This window comes from Monocercomonoides exilis, assembly GCF_001643675.1.
Source record: "Monocercomonoides exilis strain PA203 chromosome Unknown scaffold14-1859848, whole genome shotgun sequence".
Lineage (NCBI taxonomy): Eukaryota > Preaxostyla > Oxymonadida > Polymastigidae > Monocercomonoides > Monocercomonoides exilis.
Genome location: NW_027150559.1, coordinates 1,738,392 through 1,757,099, shown reverse-complemented (window position 1 = coordinate 1,757,099; position 18,708 = coordinate 1,738,392). Strand labels below are relative to the sequence as shown.

The following is an 18,708-nucleotide window of genomic DNA, read 5'->3' as shown; positions in this document are numbered from 1 at the left end:
TTTGCGTTAGCCACGCTTCGCTCATTCTTTGATGACACATCGTATTCTGTGTCTGCATCTCTGTTGGCTCCGGCGATTGTGCTTGAGGGATCTTTAACTACATTCATTGAATCATCATCATCTTCTTCTTCTTCGTCGTAGTCGTCTTCACTTCCACCTTTATCATCCTCTGCTTTTTCTTCCTTGGCCTCTCTGACTTCTCCAACATCTCTCGCTTCCTCCTCTTTCTCTGCTTTTCTTTCCTTCTCTCAGCCCATCCGGCAGATGTCCACATCCACCTCGCCTGGCCCTGCACTCACCAGACAGCCTCAGCCTTCATCTCAGTCTCAGTCTCAGTCTAAATCTCAATCTCAATCTCAATCTCAATCATTGTCTTCCTCTTTGAACACGAACTCTCTCCACACCCGCACTTCCTCAGCCACATCGTAGCAGTCACTCGCACAGGCGAGCTCTCCTTCCCGCACTTTTCATTTGGCTCATCCAGGAAGCCTCCAACAATCTGCTGCTGTTGTGGCCCCAACTACCTCATCAAACTTGCCAGCTGCAGTCACTTCGTCTGTTATCTTCTCCACCACTTCCTCCTCATCCCTATCATCTGCTCTTATTGCGCATCTTTATTCTTCCGCAACTGATGCGCCTCCGCTTCTCATTGGCATGCTCTCTCCATCTTTACACACCTCGTCGCAGAAGCGCTTCTTCTATTCGCCTCCTCGTCTGTTCAAATCTCCTACTCACCTTGATGATGGACCACCTCCGATGCCTTTGTCCCTTTCGTCGCACAAGTGCTCTTCTTCGTCGCATCTGGAGATGAGGCGGTCGATGGAGCTGCGCAAACACTGTGAAGCCATTGATACAAGCACATCGATGAGCAACTTGTCGGAAAACACGCATTTGAAATCCTGTTCAAAGCAGGTGCTTCCAGAGATGTGTGCGCTGAGGCTGATGAAGAGAGAGAAGAAGAGGAATGTGACAGATGAGATACTTGAGATGAAGAGGAGGATGAGAAGAAGGAACAGACACTAAAAAAAAAAATAGAAAATTACAAAGAAGACGACGACGAGGAGGAGGAGGAAGAAGAAGAAGAAGAAGAAGAAGAAGAAGAAATAAAATTGTAATGCAGATTCTCTGCTGCCATCTTTAATGCTATGGGAGCATCCATAGGAACAACCGCTGAGAAAGCGTGGTCGGTTAGAAATGGCGTACGAAGCATCATAGCCGCGTAAACCCATCGTCTGTACAGCATTCGACTGTCTTTTCTGAACAAATTCCTCTTCAACACCGATTCTCTTGTCTAACGTTTTGAATGAACCCGCTTCCCCCTCTTCTGCACCTCTGCCTCCATTCACTCACCCTGCCAAAACAGTTGTTTATCCGCATCAGACGCCTTATCAAGCACGCACTCAAACGCATGCACTGACAGTGTAGCTGAACAATTGCTCAGAATCTCCTTCGCATTCCCTGCTTCTGCTCCTTCTCTGCTCTGCAGTGAAGCTTCAATTCTTTTCTCCGTTGTGAACTTCACCTTCGCGGAATCATCTGTGCTCCATCACAACAGACGCTTTCACTCCGCAGTACAGTAACCATTGCTTCATCACAATGTGCACATTCGCAAGGAGGTTCAGCTCATCCTGGCTGATATAGATATCAATCACAAACTCGAACTCCTCTGCTTTGTGCTCGAACCATTCAACAAGGGAGTTATCCATAACGACAAATTCCTCTGAAATCGCCTGCTTTATCCTTGTTTCACTCTCTGTCCCATGCTGCATGAGGATCTAGCTCGGCTCTAAAGTTAGATTCCTCTTCGACTTTGTTTCTCAACTGGATCTCCGCCATTTCATCTGCATCTTTGCACAGCTTCAAGGCAGCTGCATGTTCAGCTCGCCCAGCACATCAAAAGTCTTCCCATGTGCAATGCGCGCAAGCATCTTTTGTTGATTGCCTTTTTGGTTTTAGGCACTTCTTTTAATTCCTCAACCAAATAGAACAACCACGACACTCCATCTTCTATCTGCACTCAATTTTCCTTCCATTTTCCTCCTCTTCGTCTTCTTCTTCTTATCACTCCTCATAAGTCAAACGACTATCTAACCTTTCTTCTTCATCGGATTTATCTTTTTCCTCAATAATTGTCAAATGATCAACTTATATTTCCACCTGTTCCTCACACTTCCTTCACTTCCATCTGAAATTATTCCCAAAGGCCCATCTGCTGCTTCTTCTGCTCTTCTGTTCTCCTGTTGTATGCAATAGGCTGACAAAGAACTGCATACTTCTGGTTCCACCGCATGCTGCTTGCTTACACCCACCTCAGCATCAGCCTTCACAAACCTCAGCCGACACGGCCCAAGCTCCTCCACAACAAGCTGCGCCTCGCTTATTACAGATTCCCCTGATTCCCTTTGATTCTCTCCACAAACATTCAATGCGCTGCTGGATAGCCGCCTTTCTCCTCATTCCCATCACCTCCCTTTTCTTCTCCCTCTTCTTCTCCCTCTTTGCCTCCCCTTTCTCCTTCCTCTGCCTCTTCCTGCTCCTCCAGCACAGCCAGCGCAAGCGATACTTGTGACAGAATAACATCCTCCATCCCCAGCCACACCTCTGACAGCTCCTTCGAATCAATCTCCCCAACTTCACATCCGCACACCTCGACTGCTGTGATCTCCATATCTGCGTTGATGGGTCAAATAGATCATAGATTGACGGGATCGCATTCACATCTGCCACCGCAAATATCCACTTGCTCCCCGACTTCGTGCACACCGACGTTACAAGCGAAGAAAGCAGAGCCACCAGCGGAACCGAAAGCATCACCGAAAGCGCCACGTCATAGGCACACACAAAACACTCCCACACTGCAATGCTCACAGCTCCTCAATATGTCCCCACAGTAGCAGCAGCGACTGTGGTATGTGCAGCGCATTCAAACCAGCATCCTCAGATACCGCAATCCGCAGCCGCCTCTTGATGTTGTCCATCGCTCCTGCCGATGTGTATGACGCTGCCACCACCGACGCATCCGAAGGATCAATCGCAGGCGCTGATGATGGCTGATCATCTCCTGCCGCCTTCTTCTCTTCGCTTCTCCGCCTCCGAAATGGTGAAGTCGATCGGCGTGCTGCTCCAGTTGAAGAAGACAAAGAAGACGCAGGCGCTGAGCGAAGAGACGACTTCTGCGCAACCCCTGCCACAAGAAGCATTTTGAAATAGGCTTTCGTGTCATACAACAGCTCCAATGGAAATACAAACACAACATCCACATTCGGATCAGGAAGATCAATCAGCCACGGAAATCTTCATTTTTCGAGCAATAAAAATATTTGAAGCAGGATATCTTTCAAAAATGTATTTATATAAAATGGAAGGGAGAAGAAAAAGGCACATATCAAGATGAAAGAAACTTGAATGATTCAAACTATTTGAATATTAATTTTTATAAAATTTGTTTTTGTTTGTAACAACTCCAGTTTATTTCGGGAAAAAAATGTTTCATTCCACAATTTTCTGAAATTTTATTAATAATTGCTTTATGTCAACTCCTTTTTAAATATCTTCCGATTGTTACAAGTGTATTTTTGATAAACTTTTCCTAACTGATAATTTTTTAATGAAAAATTCTCGAATTAAAGCAAATCAATTTTATTTGGTTTGCAACAAAAGAAAATAACAAAAACTTAGAGAACATCCATAAATTTATAACGAATATTCGAACTAATGAAATGAAATTGAAGAAATAAAAATATGCAACTCATATGATTCAAATAGCTGGAAAGCAGTTGCTAACAAGTGTGTATTTCGTAATAAAGTTAAAAGTTTATATGATATGAACAAATTTGTATCCTATTTTTCAATAAAAAGCGAAATAAATAACAACAAATAACATTTTCGAAACTTAAATGGGAACGGAATGATCGATATTTTTTGATCATTTTTGATCTTTTGTGGGACAGAATTAAAGTCGAGGAACTTTTCAAAAAAATTTACCCATATACAAATGTTTCTCAATAAGATATTGATTTAAAAATTTGATTTAAAAAAGTTATAGAAAAATTATTAAAGAAAAAATATTAAGATAAGAATCTATGCAATTCAGGAAGTTTTTCTTTAGACAAATCAAAAGCTCCCTTAGCGTTTTTGCAACTTCCTTTCAGACATCCACACTTCTTTTCCCTCATCTTCCTCTCTGACAATCCTTCTTCCGCTTCCTCCTTTTTTAAGCTTCCTTCTGTTATCTGGACCTCAACATCGTTCAATGCTTTGCTGCGATAGCTGATCTGCCTGTTTGCAAAACTTCCATATTCACTGATAACTCTGCATCAATTGATAATAAAAATCTTTCTGACTTATCGTTTGAGTCAGAAGTTTGATAGCTTTTGGTGCATTCTACCGTTTGCGCAGCTTCCAATTCAACTGGCCATACCAACAGCGTAACTCATGTTGCACCTGAAAACTTTGAGATGTGGAAAGACAATTTATCAGGCAGGTATAATTAAGCTCTGAAAGGCCGATCCTGAGCGACTTCGAAATGCAATAAAATATGACATGCAGTTTGTTTTTATAAATACAGCATGAAGGCAGCAATGCTGTTCAATGAAGAAAATTGATTTCTGAGCGTGTGCCGAAGTGGAGTTGAGATGGCAGGCAGGTGAATATGGCAGGGGTTTGAAGAGGCGAGGCAGTGCAGGAAATGAGGAACCAAACAAAAGCCAGAGGAGGTAATGTTACAGCTGAGCTGGCGACAGGGGCTGTACTGCTGATAAACGGCTCATCCTTTGAGAGTGTACCGCCTTATCTATGATAAGTGAGGAACAGAGCCATGGCTTGGGTGGCGAAATGTTCTTGGATGCAGCTGATGCCATCAGGTTGTTTGCCCTTGTGCATGTGATGTTAACTGGATGCGATACGAGGAATGACAAATAGAAGTTGACAATTAAAAGCATGCTTCAGGCTGTTGTGGATATAAGCCAATTAAACAGGATCAAGTTCTGCACAAACTTGAGCTTTCTCAATAAGCTTAGCGGATTTGAGTTGGACACAGCCGATTCATCTCGCTCGATCTCTCTTGTGAGTATTTCTGGGCAATCATGGTCAACAAGGCATTTGTGAAAGAGGACACGGGCTTCGATTTGCTCGCAAGTGGGCATTCGGCTGAACAATATTACGAGATACTTCATTCCATTTTAACTGGAGTAGCTGTTGGGCATATTATCATAAATCCTCACATAATGCATCTGCTCCGGCTTAACAGTCAGAGGCAGCGAGATGTTTGTCGACTGCACCGAGTTCGAAAATACTCTATCCATTTCCCTATCTTCAACCACTGCTGTGCATTGAACGACGCCTTCGTGGATGAGGATGCCTTTCTCCAGTGCTCCAGCATCCGCTACCAAATCAACGAGCACCTCTTTTCCCTCGATTTCACCCAGCCTTCCCTCGCCACAAACACCTCCATCACCTGCTCCGACTCCTCCCACACCAACACCGTTACCGTCCTTGATCTCTCCTCCTCCCCTTCATCACCTTCTTCCACACCCACCAGATATTCGTCGAATTATATACTGACTCCTCTTCCTGCCAGTACTGCTCCCCGCTTGTCCCCTGCGCTTTACTCTCCACATTTACACTCCATATCTCCCGCGCCATCTGCAACGCCTTCTGAATCTTCGCCTCCTCCTTCGATACACCGATCTCCCTTGCTTTCATCCGAGTCGATTGAACCTCGGGAAATCTTGTACTTGTTTTCTTCCCCACAACTTTCTCATTGCTATTGTCGCTTTTCTCAATAACTGCATCCTCATCTTCTGCAATATTTCTTTTCACTCTTCCTTCGCATCTGCACACTCTTCCCTCTTCTCCTCTCGACAGATCCCTCACTGCATCCTCTTCCCTCTTTTCTGCAGCCGACAAGTATGTCCACCTCAACTCCGCACTTTTTTGTGTTTTCATGAGATAACTTCTTCTATAAATCTTCTTTTAAAATTTCGTCCATCTCTCCTGCCCCACTCTTCGTTCTCTTCACATTTCTTCATTCTTTATCTCCCACGCCAACCTCTCTGCTCTCGGTGTTTCCTCTTCACTGCTCGTGTTCGGCTATGGCTCAAGCTCCTCCATCGAGCATCTCAACGCCAATGATCTCGCCGTTGCAGCTGACAGCGTTGTTCTTCTTAATACCATCTGTAATCCCTCTTCTTCTTCTTCTTCTTATTCTTATTCTTCATTTCTGCAAAATCAACAAAAGAGCTTTTTTATTATCAGTATCTCCTTCTTTTGTAACTGCTTCTCCTTCACATCTTCCTTCTCGTATACTTCTTCCTTCTCAGATATACCTCCACCGACCGCTTTGAAGCTTAGCTATTCTAGTCAGCCAAGCTCACATCACCAGAAACAGAAATCCTCTCTTCTTTCTTGCATTAACCTCCTCTTCAACTCCACCACATTTTCATTCGGCCGTATAAAAACACACCGCCAGCCGAATCTGCGTACCGATTTTTTCTTTTGCGCCTTCTCACGACATCTTCAGTGAGAATACGAAAGTGAAAGAGTAGAAGAAAGGAGGGAATCTTAAGATAGAAAAGAAGCAGCGAAGGGAATGGAGGCTGAAGAAGGGGATAGAGAGAAAAAAAATATAACCAGGGGAGAGGAAGAGAAGGAGATGGAGAGAGAAAGTGAGAGAAAAAGAATGAATAGAATTAATAATTTTTAACTTCCTTTTTAGACTTTTCACTTTTCAAGAAACGCACACACAAACAAACAGACAGGCAATTCTGTTGCTACAACAGCGTCTTCATCTTCATCTTCTGCTTATTTTATCTTCTCCTTTATCTTCGTCTTTGCCACATTTTTCTGCGCATTTTTCAGGAGTCCAATCCCGTCGTTCTCATTCAAACATGATCCTTTCTCCAAACCACGATTCACTTCCTTGACACCAGACACGCTACCAATATCTACCGTGTTTGCGTATTGTCAACTGAGAAATATTAATAAGTCAACATCTCAATCGTTAAACATTTGCGTTCTATCGTGTCCAACAATCGTATTTTATTTTTGAGTGATGCTTCTCATGAAGGCGAACAAGGGTTCCTTCACAGAAGCGACAAGGGATTCACACACAAAATACATATCTCTTCCGACACTGGCCTTGTTGGCTGAAAACACGAAATTGGTGAAGGAAAAGGAGGATTCTGACACTTGTGAGCCTTCATTGAACTCGATCATGAGAGCACCGCCTCTTCCTCCAGAACTTGTATCCTCGCTCACAGAGCAGGTGGAGAAGGCTGTGTTGCTCACCGAAAATGTGTTGGCAGAGGCAGATGAGGCGAATGAGATGCACCCGCCATTGGTAGCAGTCTGTTGGTTTTGTGGAGCTGAGTGGATGTTGGTGATGGTGCATTTGGTATAGGAGAGGGAGAGTGTAGGGGAAGTGGCAATTAACGAAGAAATAAAAGAAGAAGAAAGTGTTAGTGCAGGATGAGTGGAATGAATTATTTTGGCGATTAAGGAGCGACAGAGGGTGTATGTGGAATGAGAATGTGAAAGAAACAATAATGGAAATTATTGGATGAAGAACAAAGGAGATGGAGAAGAAAGTTTGAACGCCAAATAATCAGGTGAATAGAAAGAGATAACGAAATTAAATCAATTGTTATTCTTAGAAACATTTCCTTTTCCACAGTTTTCAATTTTGTTTTACTGTTGAAGCTGAGCTACAAAGCTGGAATGATGATTTTGTGATGTTAAATCATAAGAAATTAAAGATATCTAACAGTTCTCTTTTTTTGAAAATCAAAAAAATATTTTTTTTTTCTAATATCAAACTTTTCCAATGTATTTTGTTTTTATTTTCCTATTATCAGTATTGTAAAGTTAGTCCTGAATCTTCTACTTTTTTCCTGAAGTTTTATTCGTTTATTTTTTGTTAATTTTTAAAAAACTTGATCAAAAAATTCTCTTTCATTAAAAAACATAAAAGAGGTATGTTTTTTTGCATAAGGAAATAAAACAAATATATACGACTGAAATAAAAGCTAATGCTTGTATAAAATTTGATTTAACTCTTTGATCAAAAAATGGCACAATTGATTTTTTTTTTAGACTTTTGATCTTTTTTTTTGGTGTCAAAAAAAATCACCCACTTACCGAAAAAGGAATGAGGAGCGAAAATGTTTCAGAAAAATAATAGGGTGATTATTTTTGAAATAATCATCTTTCTATCAAAATTTTCTGTTTGAGAATTCACTTAGAATATTGAAAAATAAACAATGAAAAGTGAAAACTTTTTTCAAGGACAATTTTTGAATGAATATAATCTTAAACATGTTTGCTTTCAACAAATATCATGCTTTTTTTCTTTTGAAAGAATAATTTCTCTCCAAAGATATGAAACTTTTGAAAAATCAACACTTCTGAAAAAAAATGTGAATTCTTATATGGTGGAAAATTCGGACTTTCAAGCTTTTTATGCACAAAGCATTGAATCTTTGTTTCACTCATAACTTTATTTCGCTTTCTTAGATTTCAAAATAAAATTGATTTTCAGATCCGTGAACAGGCATCGTTGTAATCAAAACATTAAGTTTTCCAACAATTCACGAATGTCAAAAAATGGACCCATTTTTATTGCGATTTTTGATATCAAAAAGTCAATGAAAAGTGCAGTATTTTTCAGTGAAAATGCCTGAGGTGAAATATTTTGTCCCATATACAAAATGTATCATGGTTTTTTAAAAAGTTAATGTGTGATGAAAAAGAAAATAAAGCCAATAAACTCAATGCCTAACAAGGAATGTGCGAAAGAAGGATCATTTTCAATAAATCAATATCAGAGAATAAAAAGTCAAAATTGATAAACAATAAAAGTATTTTTCTTTGTTAATTCAAGAATGAGGTTCAGTTGTTCCTCAAAATCGTTCTTCCTAATAATTTCAATTTTCAAATGTTTTTAATTATCGTTGTTTGTGAATCTTTTTCAGTATTTACAGTTTTCTTTTTCAAAAATAACTCGAATACAAAAAGGATGATACACAAATAGAATTGAAAAGGATTATTGAATTCAAACAAAGAAAAAAGATTTCAAACAATAAAAATAACTTTATTTTCAACAAACAGCTCCATTTTTCACAAATGAAAATGTGTTGTCTTTCATCAACGAATTTTCTGTATAAAAATACAAAAAATGAGTTAAAAAATCCTCGATAGTGATGAAATATAATTATTACAAAATTGTATTTTCAAATCACTGATAATCCAATAAAAGCATGCAACAATAAAGATTCCATGCACAAGAATTATACACATAAATTATTTTTTTGGTGAATCCATTGAAAATGTTTGCTCAGAAATGATGCTTTTCCATTTCGCAATAATTGGTTTATATTCTTCGACTTTAAAAGCAAGAATTCTTCTTTTCGTTGAAGAAAATCACATTTCATGTAAAAGGCGAATTGAATAGTTTTGAAAAAATCATATTTCAGCTTTTATATCGAATTTTCAGTTATAATTTGTTTTCAATTTTTTGATAAATGTTTCACAATTCAAAAATATTTGTAAACGGATAGATGTGATGTGGACAAATATGTATGTGGATTATTTATTGTGATTTCAGTTTCACAACTCGTTTTTCAAATTGAATTTAAATAAGGAAAAAAAAATATTCAAAAACAAATTGACATTTTATCCAAATCGCAAACATAAATAATAAAAAGAACAAAACCGTCAGTTGCTCATCTTTCCTCAAGCAATTGTTGCTCCTCATTTCGTTTTCGAATAATGGCAACAATCATCCTTTGAGATGTGAGCAGCTGATTGTGATCATCAAATCACTTCCATCCCAAATAAAACAAACTCTTCTTTTCAACAAATTATCAATATCCACTTATCCTTTGAAAAAGAAAAAACCACAACCAAATTACAAAACACATCTCACAAGCACTCCCACTGATTCTTCGATGCAAAGATATATCACATTCTCCTTTGATCTCTCTCTCTTTTTATTTTGTTTCACATTCCCCTTTTCCATCTCACTTTCACCGCTCTTTCATCTCCTGCTTTTCTGTCTTCTTTGTTGTCTCTGATGTGTTCTCAAAAACTGTCGAATAGCCTTCTTCCCCACTCGCAAAACTGCCTTCCCCCTCTCTCGTGCTCTCCCCACCCCTTTCACAGATCGCATCCGACATCGTCACAATCACAGCCCCTGCCGGGAAATGCCCATAAAACTCCCGCTTCATCTCGCTCAGTGTCGGACGATCGTTCCAGTCCTTTCCCATCGATGACCAAACAACCTCATACAGTTCACTCCCTCGGATCTTCTCAACATTCGGCCTCTCCCCTTTCGATATCTTATCTCCTGCCACCTCTGCCTCGTATTCTCCAAACGGGATATCCAGTGTCAGACACTCCCACACCATCATCCCAATCGAGAATGCCACTGACTCCTTTGTTTCTCCCATCTTCTTGTTCATCTGCAGCTCGGGTGCCTTCCACCTCAGACACTCCTTCCTGTTGTCTTCACAATCCTCAAACGCTGATGAACGTGGTGGTGAGTCGGTGAATCTCTCGCTCATCACTGAAACATTTGACGAGGATGAAGAAACCATGGACATCGAACAGATGGATGATGAATCGGAATCGTCTGAAGATGAGCAGTCGGAGTGGAGGGCAATGCAGATCACCATGTGCTCTGAGAACAGCACAATGTGAGGACTCAGATTGGCCAGCGATGGCAATTCCTTTTCTTCATCAAATGTATGCAGTGCTCCATTCGCCACCCAGAACAGGATCTGTGCAGCTGTCTGTTCCCTCTCCTTCAAACTCCCAATCGCCATCTCCTTCTTCTCATTCCTCCCATGAAGCAGCATGAACAGCGAATCCCTCAAATCCACAATCAGCTTCTCATGAGGCGATGAGCAGGCCATTGCATCCACCAGATTCGACATCGATGAGGTTGTGGGGCACAAATCCTCCCCACGAACAAAAGTGGAATCTGAATCAGTTGTTGAAGTGGATGAGATGGATGAAATGGAAGGTGAAGGTGTTCTCTTCCTTGTTTCCTCTTCTTTTTCATCAACTTTCTCCAATGCCCATTCTAAGATCTTGTCTGAATCTCTCCCCAAGATGTATTCAGTCGATCCACTTTCAGACAGAAGATGTTCTGATGACTCCGAATGTTCCATATTCCTCTCATACACCCTCTTCTTTATCCTCTCATCGTTCTTCTTCTCTGCCTCCCTCTCTGCTCTCCTCCACTGCTCCTCAGGCGACATCTCCATCGTCACCATCTCAAATGCCTTCGGATCTTTTCTGATGTTGTCATTCACAATCTCTCTCAGATCTTCTGCTTCATTCTTTACCTTCTTCCACCGAATGGCCAGAATGATGGAAACAACAAGAACGATTATCAATACGATTCCCATGATTATCACGATCAACAACCAATAAGATTTTCCCTCTTTCCCTCCTTCAACAATTCTGTCATCTCCCTTTCCTTGGGTTTCGCTTCTGTTCTTCAGAACAAATGAATCAGTCGATGAAGGAGATTCTTTCTTTCCAAACAGAACACTCACAGACACTTCTGTCTCTTCTCCCACTGCTCCCATCTGAGCCGATGAAACAACTGCAATAATTTCGTTCTCTGACACACTTTCCTTTTCACCAATCCCATAGCTCTCAATCACCTCTTCCCTTCCATTTCTGAAGCTCAACTTCAACGAAACATTGCAGGGGAGAAGAAGCCTTCCAATCAAAGTGATCATTGTTCTCCCATCTGATGCTGTCTCATTTCTCGCCTCTTCCACAACTGGAATGAACAGTGGAGATGCTCTCTCCTCAATCGTCCCTTCCAATTCACATCCTTCATTCAAAATCCACAACGATGTATTTCTCTCCAATCCATCTCCTCCTTTCAGACTCATCACATTCAACACTCCAGAATCTGAGCAGAGAATATTTCTTCTCACAGATGGGTATTTTGTGAATCTTGGATTGTTATTTGTGAACAACCCCATTTCAATGATAACGCTTCCGCCTCTCACAGACAACCCTCCAATTGAGGCATTTGATACGATGGTGTCTTTCACTGTTGCTGGTGTGTTTTCGAGTTCCACCATTGATCCGTTCCGTCTGCAAACATCATCCTGCACAGCATTCGACTCATCCCATTTATCGTTAACATCCGCAATTCCATCAAACAAAAATGAATCCAGAGCAATGTTTTGGCATGAACTCATTTTCAAAGCACCTCCTTTTTTGTTTGCAACACTTGTGAACAACAGATATATTTGCACAACCTATTTTATGTTCACATTTGTCAACACTTATCACTGAAGATTCTTCACCAAAAATGCTGATATTCTCGAACTTTAAGTGGAGAAAATAAAAAGATTCTCTGGTTTGATCGGTGTCAACATTTTCTTTCCCTTCGATAATGACAATATTCTTTTCGACTTGAACAGAATTCACTCTGACCTTGCCGAGAGACAAATTCCCACAAAAAGAGTGAATACAAATCAGAAAAGGATATGCCACAAAAATGTTTTCAATCAAGAGATCAAAAACACTCAATTCTGAATCAACAAGCTCCACAAGAGCAAATGAAATGTGAGATTTATCAATGCTTGTCTTTCCCGAGAATTGACAACATTCAATTGAGAGAGCTGCATGTTCTGAATACAAGAATGAGGAGTGAGCTGTTGTTATTTTTGTTGGGAAGCAGAAAGAAATTAGCTTTATAACAACCGAACCCGAACATTGAACAATGCATCTCTTTTCCATTTCCGTGATTTCTTCTATTTCAATAGCAGCTGCTGTCTTCTTTCGTGACATCAAGATCACATCACAGAGTTCGATTTCGCAGTTGGTCACACTCTGCAAGTCAACAAGAAGTCTGCTGTCCACTTTATGAGTCAGATGGATGAGGGAGTAGCCAATGGTGGCACAAGGAAGAGCAGTTGTTCGGCATTGCTTTGTATCTTTCCCTCCTTTGCTCTGTTCTGAGCTCACAATAACTGTGTCTGACTGATAAATGAGAATGAAGTCGAGAAGGTTCACAGGCTCAGATGAATATTCGTTTTTGTCAATCCCAGACATGGCATTCACATGAACAAAAACGCTCGGATCAAAATCCATTTTGAACATTGTCTCGTTCAGTTGTGTGTTCAGATCGTTGCATTCAATGAATATGTCTCTCCCAACATAGGCTGTATTGGCCTCGAACTTCATTGGTTCAATTTGGATGCTGAGCTTTGCTGCGAGTTCTGTTCTTAAATAAAGCCCACCTCCCCTTCCATTTGATGTTGAGCACCCACACATTTCAACGATGGATTCTTTCAAGTGGAAATTTCCATCCTCGCACAGTTTAATGAGAATGCATCCTCCTTTCTGTGTTTCCGGTGACTGGCATCCAGAAAAGTTCGATGTTCCTATGAATATGTTCGTGTTTGTGGAGTCAAGGCAACTCAGAACACGGCTCTCATCATTCTTTCCGTTCACTGAAAGAAAAGAAGAAGAGTTGATTTGAATCTGTTTTTTCTCCTTATTTCTTTCGTCTGTGGGAACATGGTCAACATTGATCAGACTTCCTTCAGCCAGATTCACTGATTGGATTTTCATTTCAATAATTTCAACATTCACCTTGTTGGAAGTCACGATCATGCTTCGCCCAATGTTTATTGATTCCACTTCCAAATCTTGAATCATCAAACATCCCTCGAGAATTTGGACAAATTCAACTGAAAGAGGATTTGTGTGTGGAGCAAGTGAGTGGAACTGGCAACTCATTATTGTGATGTTTCCATTTTGGCAGGCAATGAGAGCATCATTCAGACACACAAAATCTGAGCTTGTGGATATTCGAACATGATTAATTGTCATATTGCGATTAACGTTCAGCAACACATTTTTGTCAGGAGACACATTCTCAAGCATCAAATTGCTCATCTCAGGTTCATTAGTTGTGCTTGTTGATGATTCAATCACCAAATCGGAAATGAAAAATTCATCTCTGATAGAACATTCTCCTTTTGTCTTTATTTTCTTTTCAACAGAATCGGACTTGATTTGCTTCATCCCTTTCCAAAAGGATTTGCAAGGATCTTCATTGCTTCCACATCTCAAAACATCAGACCCATCTTCAGACACAAACACAGTTCCATTCTCATTTTTGATGAGGAATCGGAAAAGATCAGTATTTGACAGATTTGCATCGCTTCCAACAAAAAGCGTTTCATCACTCGCCATCTGTCCATATTGAAAAGCAAACTTATCATTTGTGACAGTGGAATTCAGATCATTGCCCTTCAGAAACATGTTTTTGCCATGTTGCGCTTTATTTTCTGAAAACATGTGATCTGCAATTGTGAATGAGGGATTCTCGCCAAATAAATCAAGAAATAGTGCACCACCTCTTCCATCCTTTGTGATGCCTTGTTGAGACCAAGGCGCATGGCATGAAGTGAAACTGCATTGCTCGACTGCTAATGAGATTTGATCTTCTGAACAGACATAAATTGCTCCTCCTCCGTTTGATTTTGACTCAACTCCACAATTCAAAAACTCACAATAAGAAACATTGACTGATACAGCTTCTGAGTTGTTTTCACTCGAAATGCAAAGACAAGCACCATTCTGCTTCTGGCGAGTTATTGAATGAAAATCAGTGTTTGTGATATTCACAAAATTTCCATTTTTGTTGAAAATGGCACTGCAATTGTCCAATGTGCAAGATGAAAACTCTGAGTTTTGGATGGAAAAAGATCCTCTTTCCTCGGCTACAACCAGTCCATCATTTGAATTTCTTGTGACATTTTTCAGAATAACAGAATCTTATGTTCCTATTGCATTCTCTCCACAAACACAAATGAAAGGAAAGCCACCAAAACACATGTCTGAAACTTCGAAGTGATCAAGGTCCATTGTTCCATTGAGATCGCAGCAGAAGCAGTATTCAATAACAACATTACTTTCAGATGGAACGACACAACAATTGAGGATATTCAACGAATGTGAAGTGCAGCACAGAAGTGGCTTGCTCTGAGGCAACGAGGATGGAAGAGAGAACGATATGTTTGAAATGTCTGTCTCAATTCTTGTTTCAATAAATCCATTCTCAGGAGATGATGAATCCCCAACAACCTCAATCACTGTCCCCTTCGTTTCAACAGAAATATCATATCCCCAGTAATCAAAAACTGATGAGCAATCAAACTTGAAAGGAGAGACAATTTTGATTTTTCTTGTGGAAGAACTGAAATGAGTCTTGACAGCATATTGTAATGTTCTGCATGGAGACACTGAAAATCCACATTTCAAATGATCAGAGCCAGTTGATCCACTCACAGTCACGAACAAAGGAAATGACTTCCAAAACAGAACAAGAGGGATTGCAGTCCCTATTTCGCTTTCCTCAAATCCCATCAGCTCATCCAGTGAATTTTCATCAAGAATAAAGCCAAACTTTGAACGAAAGCACAACTCTTCAGCCCCTGTGGCAATCACAAACACATTCTTTCTATTCACTGCTTGATTCCCTGTGAAGATGATGCTTCCAAATTCAAAAGTCTTCCCTCCAGCAGAGCAGTCTATCATGATTCCTCCTCCAACGCCTCTTTCACTTCCTCCTTTATCTGCCTTGCATTGTTCGAAACCACTTCCGAATTCATTTGAGCTTTTGTTGCCTATTGACACTTCACTTCTATCTTTCATCTTCACCATCAATGCACCATCATTTCCATCGAGACAAGAGCAGTTCCGAATCCTGAAATCCACAAGAATCAATTTCTCACCCTCGTCCACTGTCACTTCAATCAACGAACCGTTTCCTGACTTTCGCACAATGCCATCGAACACTGATTTTGAAAAAGCAACATTATTTACTGATTCCATTGAAATCAAAGGATCATCCTCCAAACAAATGTGCTTGAACAAACAATTGTTGATGATTATTGTCGATTTACCTTTTGCTTCAATCAAAGACCGACTGAATAGCTGTGCCTGACTTTCGGACTCGCTTCGAATCTCACATCCTTCAAACTTCACTATACTGTTTCCATTCACAGACAAAAGACTGCCACTAGCTGAGGTTGAAGAATCGTGGACGAGAGTGAACAAAGAAATGATAAGTTCTCCATTATCCACTGAAATCAGAGATTTTCCAGAAGTCACATCTATGGAGCGAACAATCGAATTGTCACATCTGTGACCGATAAATTCCGTTTTGAATGAATTGACTGATATAATATTTTCTTCGTAATGCCCATTGAAAACAACTACATATTGAGTTGACCGTTCAGAGCAAGCATATCCGATGGTCTTGAAAGGTCTGGCTCGATATCCACAGCCAGATTCATCTGCTCCTCTAAGCCAAGAGACAAACAACTCATCAAGACTTTCGAGAGATACAACAGCATCTGGAAGCCAATAATCCTTGTTGTTTGTGCCATCAACCACTCGAGGATAGCTGCTTGTTGAATAACATCCAACAACATCTGAATCAGATATTTTATTAATCCAGCTCTCCATGAGCGTGATATCTCTTCCACGTGTGGAATCATCTGCCTCATTTCTATTGAAAAAGCAGTATTTTATTGTTCCATCGTGATTGACACCATAAATGTTGTTGAAAGTTAAAGCCCCACAACATTCAGATTCACAGCTTTTAAAATAACTATCGGTGATGTATCCTTTTCCATTTGCTGCATAAAAACACATTCCTGCATTATTTGTCGCAGTGCATGAGGAGACCACTGTTGAATCAACAAAAGAACCATCAGGATGCTCGATCAAAATGGCTGCATAGAATTCAGAGTGGCAATTGAAAAAATAGCAGTTATTCATGAAAAACTGTTGATCTGAATTGGAAGTGATTCCTCCACAGCAGAAAGACGCATTTGAATTTGTGCAATTTGAATCAAAAATTTCCACTTTTTTGCATAATGTGGAGTACATTGATCCACCATCGCAATTGATATCTGGTGTTCCACAAGAGCATTCATTGAAATGGCATCTCAAAACAAGGCAGATTATTTCTTCGCCAACAAGGCTCAAAGCACCTCCAAAATTATTGGGTGATGAGCATTTGAAGAAACAATTAACTTACGAAATGTTTCCTTCGTTGAAAGTCACTCTTGCATCATATGATAAGTTGGGAAAAATTACGCTGTTTTGGCATGTATTGAATGATGAGTTTTTAGTGATGAAAGAAATGCTGGATGGAACCACCATTGATCCGTAATATGGCTGAATACAGTTTTCGAAAAATGAAGAAGAAATATCAATCCGTTTGGATGTTGGTTTGTCATTATAATCGCCGGTTGGATGATGAGAGCATGAAATGTTCTGAAATCGGCAGTGTTCCATCATGACGTTCGAAACCTTTCCAGAATACAACATTGTCCCATCAAATTCCATCAAAACAAAGTTTTCAACTGTTGAGTGAGCAAAAACAATCGATTCAAAGTTGTTGCTGTGAACAATCGAGTTTCCAATTGTTTGTGAATGATCCACAAGAACGATATTTATAACTGACATATTAACTTTTCCTGATGATGTGATGATTGGACTCAAGGATGAAGATGATGTGAAAAAGCTTAAACGCAAGATATTCAACGATGAAAGTGAATCACAACATAAAGAATGTGTTTTTGAACACGATTTCAAGCTCAAATGAATTATATCCATTGAGGAATTGAAAAGGAAAAACAGTTGATTGTAATTTAATGGACACACATATGCTTTTCGAGCGATATCTTTAGCCTCAAAATAAAATGAATAATCCAGACAGTTCACTTTTTTTTGACAACGAAAAGAATGTAATTGTGGTGAATATTGGAAATCGAAATCATTCTTTGCATTTCTATCAAAACACTTATTCAAAGATTCACCAAAAAAGAATCCTTGTAACAAAATATATAGTCGAAATAAAACAATTAGCATTTTTATTCTCACTTGTCTGTTGAATGTAAAAAAAAATTTTGATAGAGTTAGAAAAGAAAAACGATGTTTTGAAAACAGAAAGTAATATTAATAATAGGTTCAAATTTTTGTGTGAAAATAATATGGGATAAAATTTCAGGTTTGGTGAAAAAATAAAGATTTGTACCAAACTTTTTCTGAAATTATATCATAATAAGTTTTGTATTCAAATGTTAAAAAATTTTCGAAAATTGTAAAAATTAAGAAAAATAAAAGAAATTGTTGAGTGGAACAAAATTTACAAAGCAAAAAATTTCGTCCCAAATATGAGTTTTTTGATGATTTTTTATGAAAATAAAATTTTTGTCATAACAAATAAACATTTTTTTACAGTTTTCTCTTTTCTGTTTTCATATTCATTTTTGAAAACATAAAACTTTGTTTTTATAGTTGGTGTTAATAATGGTGGACACTTTCAATAACTGTGGACAGCAGAATTTTCTCAACAACCATTGTAAGTTGCTTTTTGACAATTAACCCAATTATTCCATTATTGAATACAAACTTATAAGTCACACAAAAATGAAACAGCTTTCTCTAAATAATAAAGAAAGATTCATTTTTAATTTTCGTTGAAACAAGGAGAAATTAGATCCTCCGAGTTTCTCCGAAAAGAAAAAATAATATCTGTTTAATTTAATTGTGTTGGTTGGGTGATTAAAACTAATCATATATGTTCTTATTCATTGAGGGAATAGTTGAGTTTATTATCGAAATGCAACTGTCAACGATTGTTGAGATAATACC

At 39.3% G+C, this 18,708-nt stretch overlaps 7 protein-coding genes across 7 annotated transcripts; 2 read left to right on the top strand and 5 right to left on the bottom strand.

The window, feature by feature from the left end:
- Positions 1 to 264: 264 nt before the first annotated feature.
- On the top strand, positions 265 to 1,023 carry MONOS_5609 (uncharacterized protein; the record flags this gene model as incomplete). Its single annotated transcript, XM_067875775.1, has 2 exons — positions 265 to 425; positions 489 to 1,023. The coding sequence occupies 2 exons, from the start codon at positions 265 to 267 to the stop codon at positions 1,021 to 1,023; spliced, it is 696 nt and encodes a 231-aa protein (XP_067730560.1).
- A 16-nt stretch (positions 1,024 to 1,039) lies between these two features.
- On the bottom strand, positions 1,040 to 1,243 carry MONOS_5610 (uncharacterized protein; the record flags this gene model as incomplete). The annotated part of the gene is made up of 1 exon (XM_067875777.1): positions 1,040 to 1,243. One exon carries the CDS (start codon positions 1,241 to 1,243, stop codon positions 1,040 to 1,042), a length of 204 nt encoding a protein of 67 aa, XP_067730559.1.
- A 289-nt stretch (positions 1,244 to 1,532) lies between these two features.
- Positions 1,533 to 1,769, bottom strand: MONOS_5611 (uncharacterized protein; the record flags this gene model as incomplete). Its single annotated transcript, XM_067875778.1, has 1 exon — positions 1,533 to 1,769. The coding sequence occupies one exon, from the start codon at positions 1,767 to 1,769 to the stop codon at positions 1,533 to 1,535; it is 237 nt and encodes a 78-aa protein (XP_067730558.1).
- A 653-nt stretch (positions 1,770 to 2,422) lies between these two features.
- MONOS_5612 (uncharacterized protein) lies at positions 2,423 to 3,200 on the bottom strand (the record flags this gene model as incomplete). Its single annotated transcript, XM_067875779.1, has 2 exons — positions 2,423 to 2,670; positions 2,930 to 3,200. 2 exons carry the CDS (start codon positions 3,198 to 3,200, stop codon positions 2,423 to 2,425), a joined length of 519 nt encoding a protein of 172 aa, XP_067730557.1.
- Positions 3,201 to 7,051: 3,851 nt separating this feature from the next.
- On the top strand, positions 7,052 to 7,399 carry MONOS_17380 (uncharacterized protein; the record flags this gene model as incomplete). Its single annotated transcript, XM_067870295.1, has 1 exon — positions 7,052 to 7,399. One exon carries the CDS (start codon positions 7,052 to 7,054, stop codon positions 7,397 to 7,399), a length of 348 nt encoding a protein of 115 aa, XP_067730556.1.
- A 2,623-nt stretch (positions 7,400 to 10,022) lies between these two features.
- Positions 10,023 to 10,403, bottom strand: MONOS_10548 (uncharacterized protein; the record flags this gene model as incomplete). Its single annotated transcript, XM_067863007.1, has 1 exon — positions 10,023 to 10,403. The coding sequence occupies one exon, from the start codon at positions 10,401 to 10,403 to the stop codon at positions 10,023 to 10,025; it is 381 nt and encodes a 126-aa protein (XP_067730555.1).
- Positions 10,404 to 14,814: 4,411 nt separating this feature from the next.
- Positions 14,815 to 16,824, bottom strand: MONOS_16015 (uncharacterized protein; the record flags this gene model as incomplete). Its single annotated transcript, XM_067868924.1, has 1 exon — positions 14,815 to 16,824. One exon carries the CDS (start codon positions 16,822 to 16,824, stop codon positions 14,815 to 14,817), a length of 2,010 nt encoding a protein of 669 aa, XP_067730554.1.
- Between the last annotated feature and the right edge of the window lie 1,884 nt (positions 16,825 to 18,708).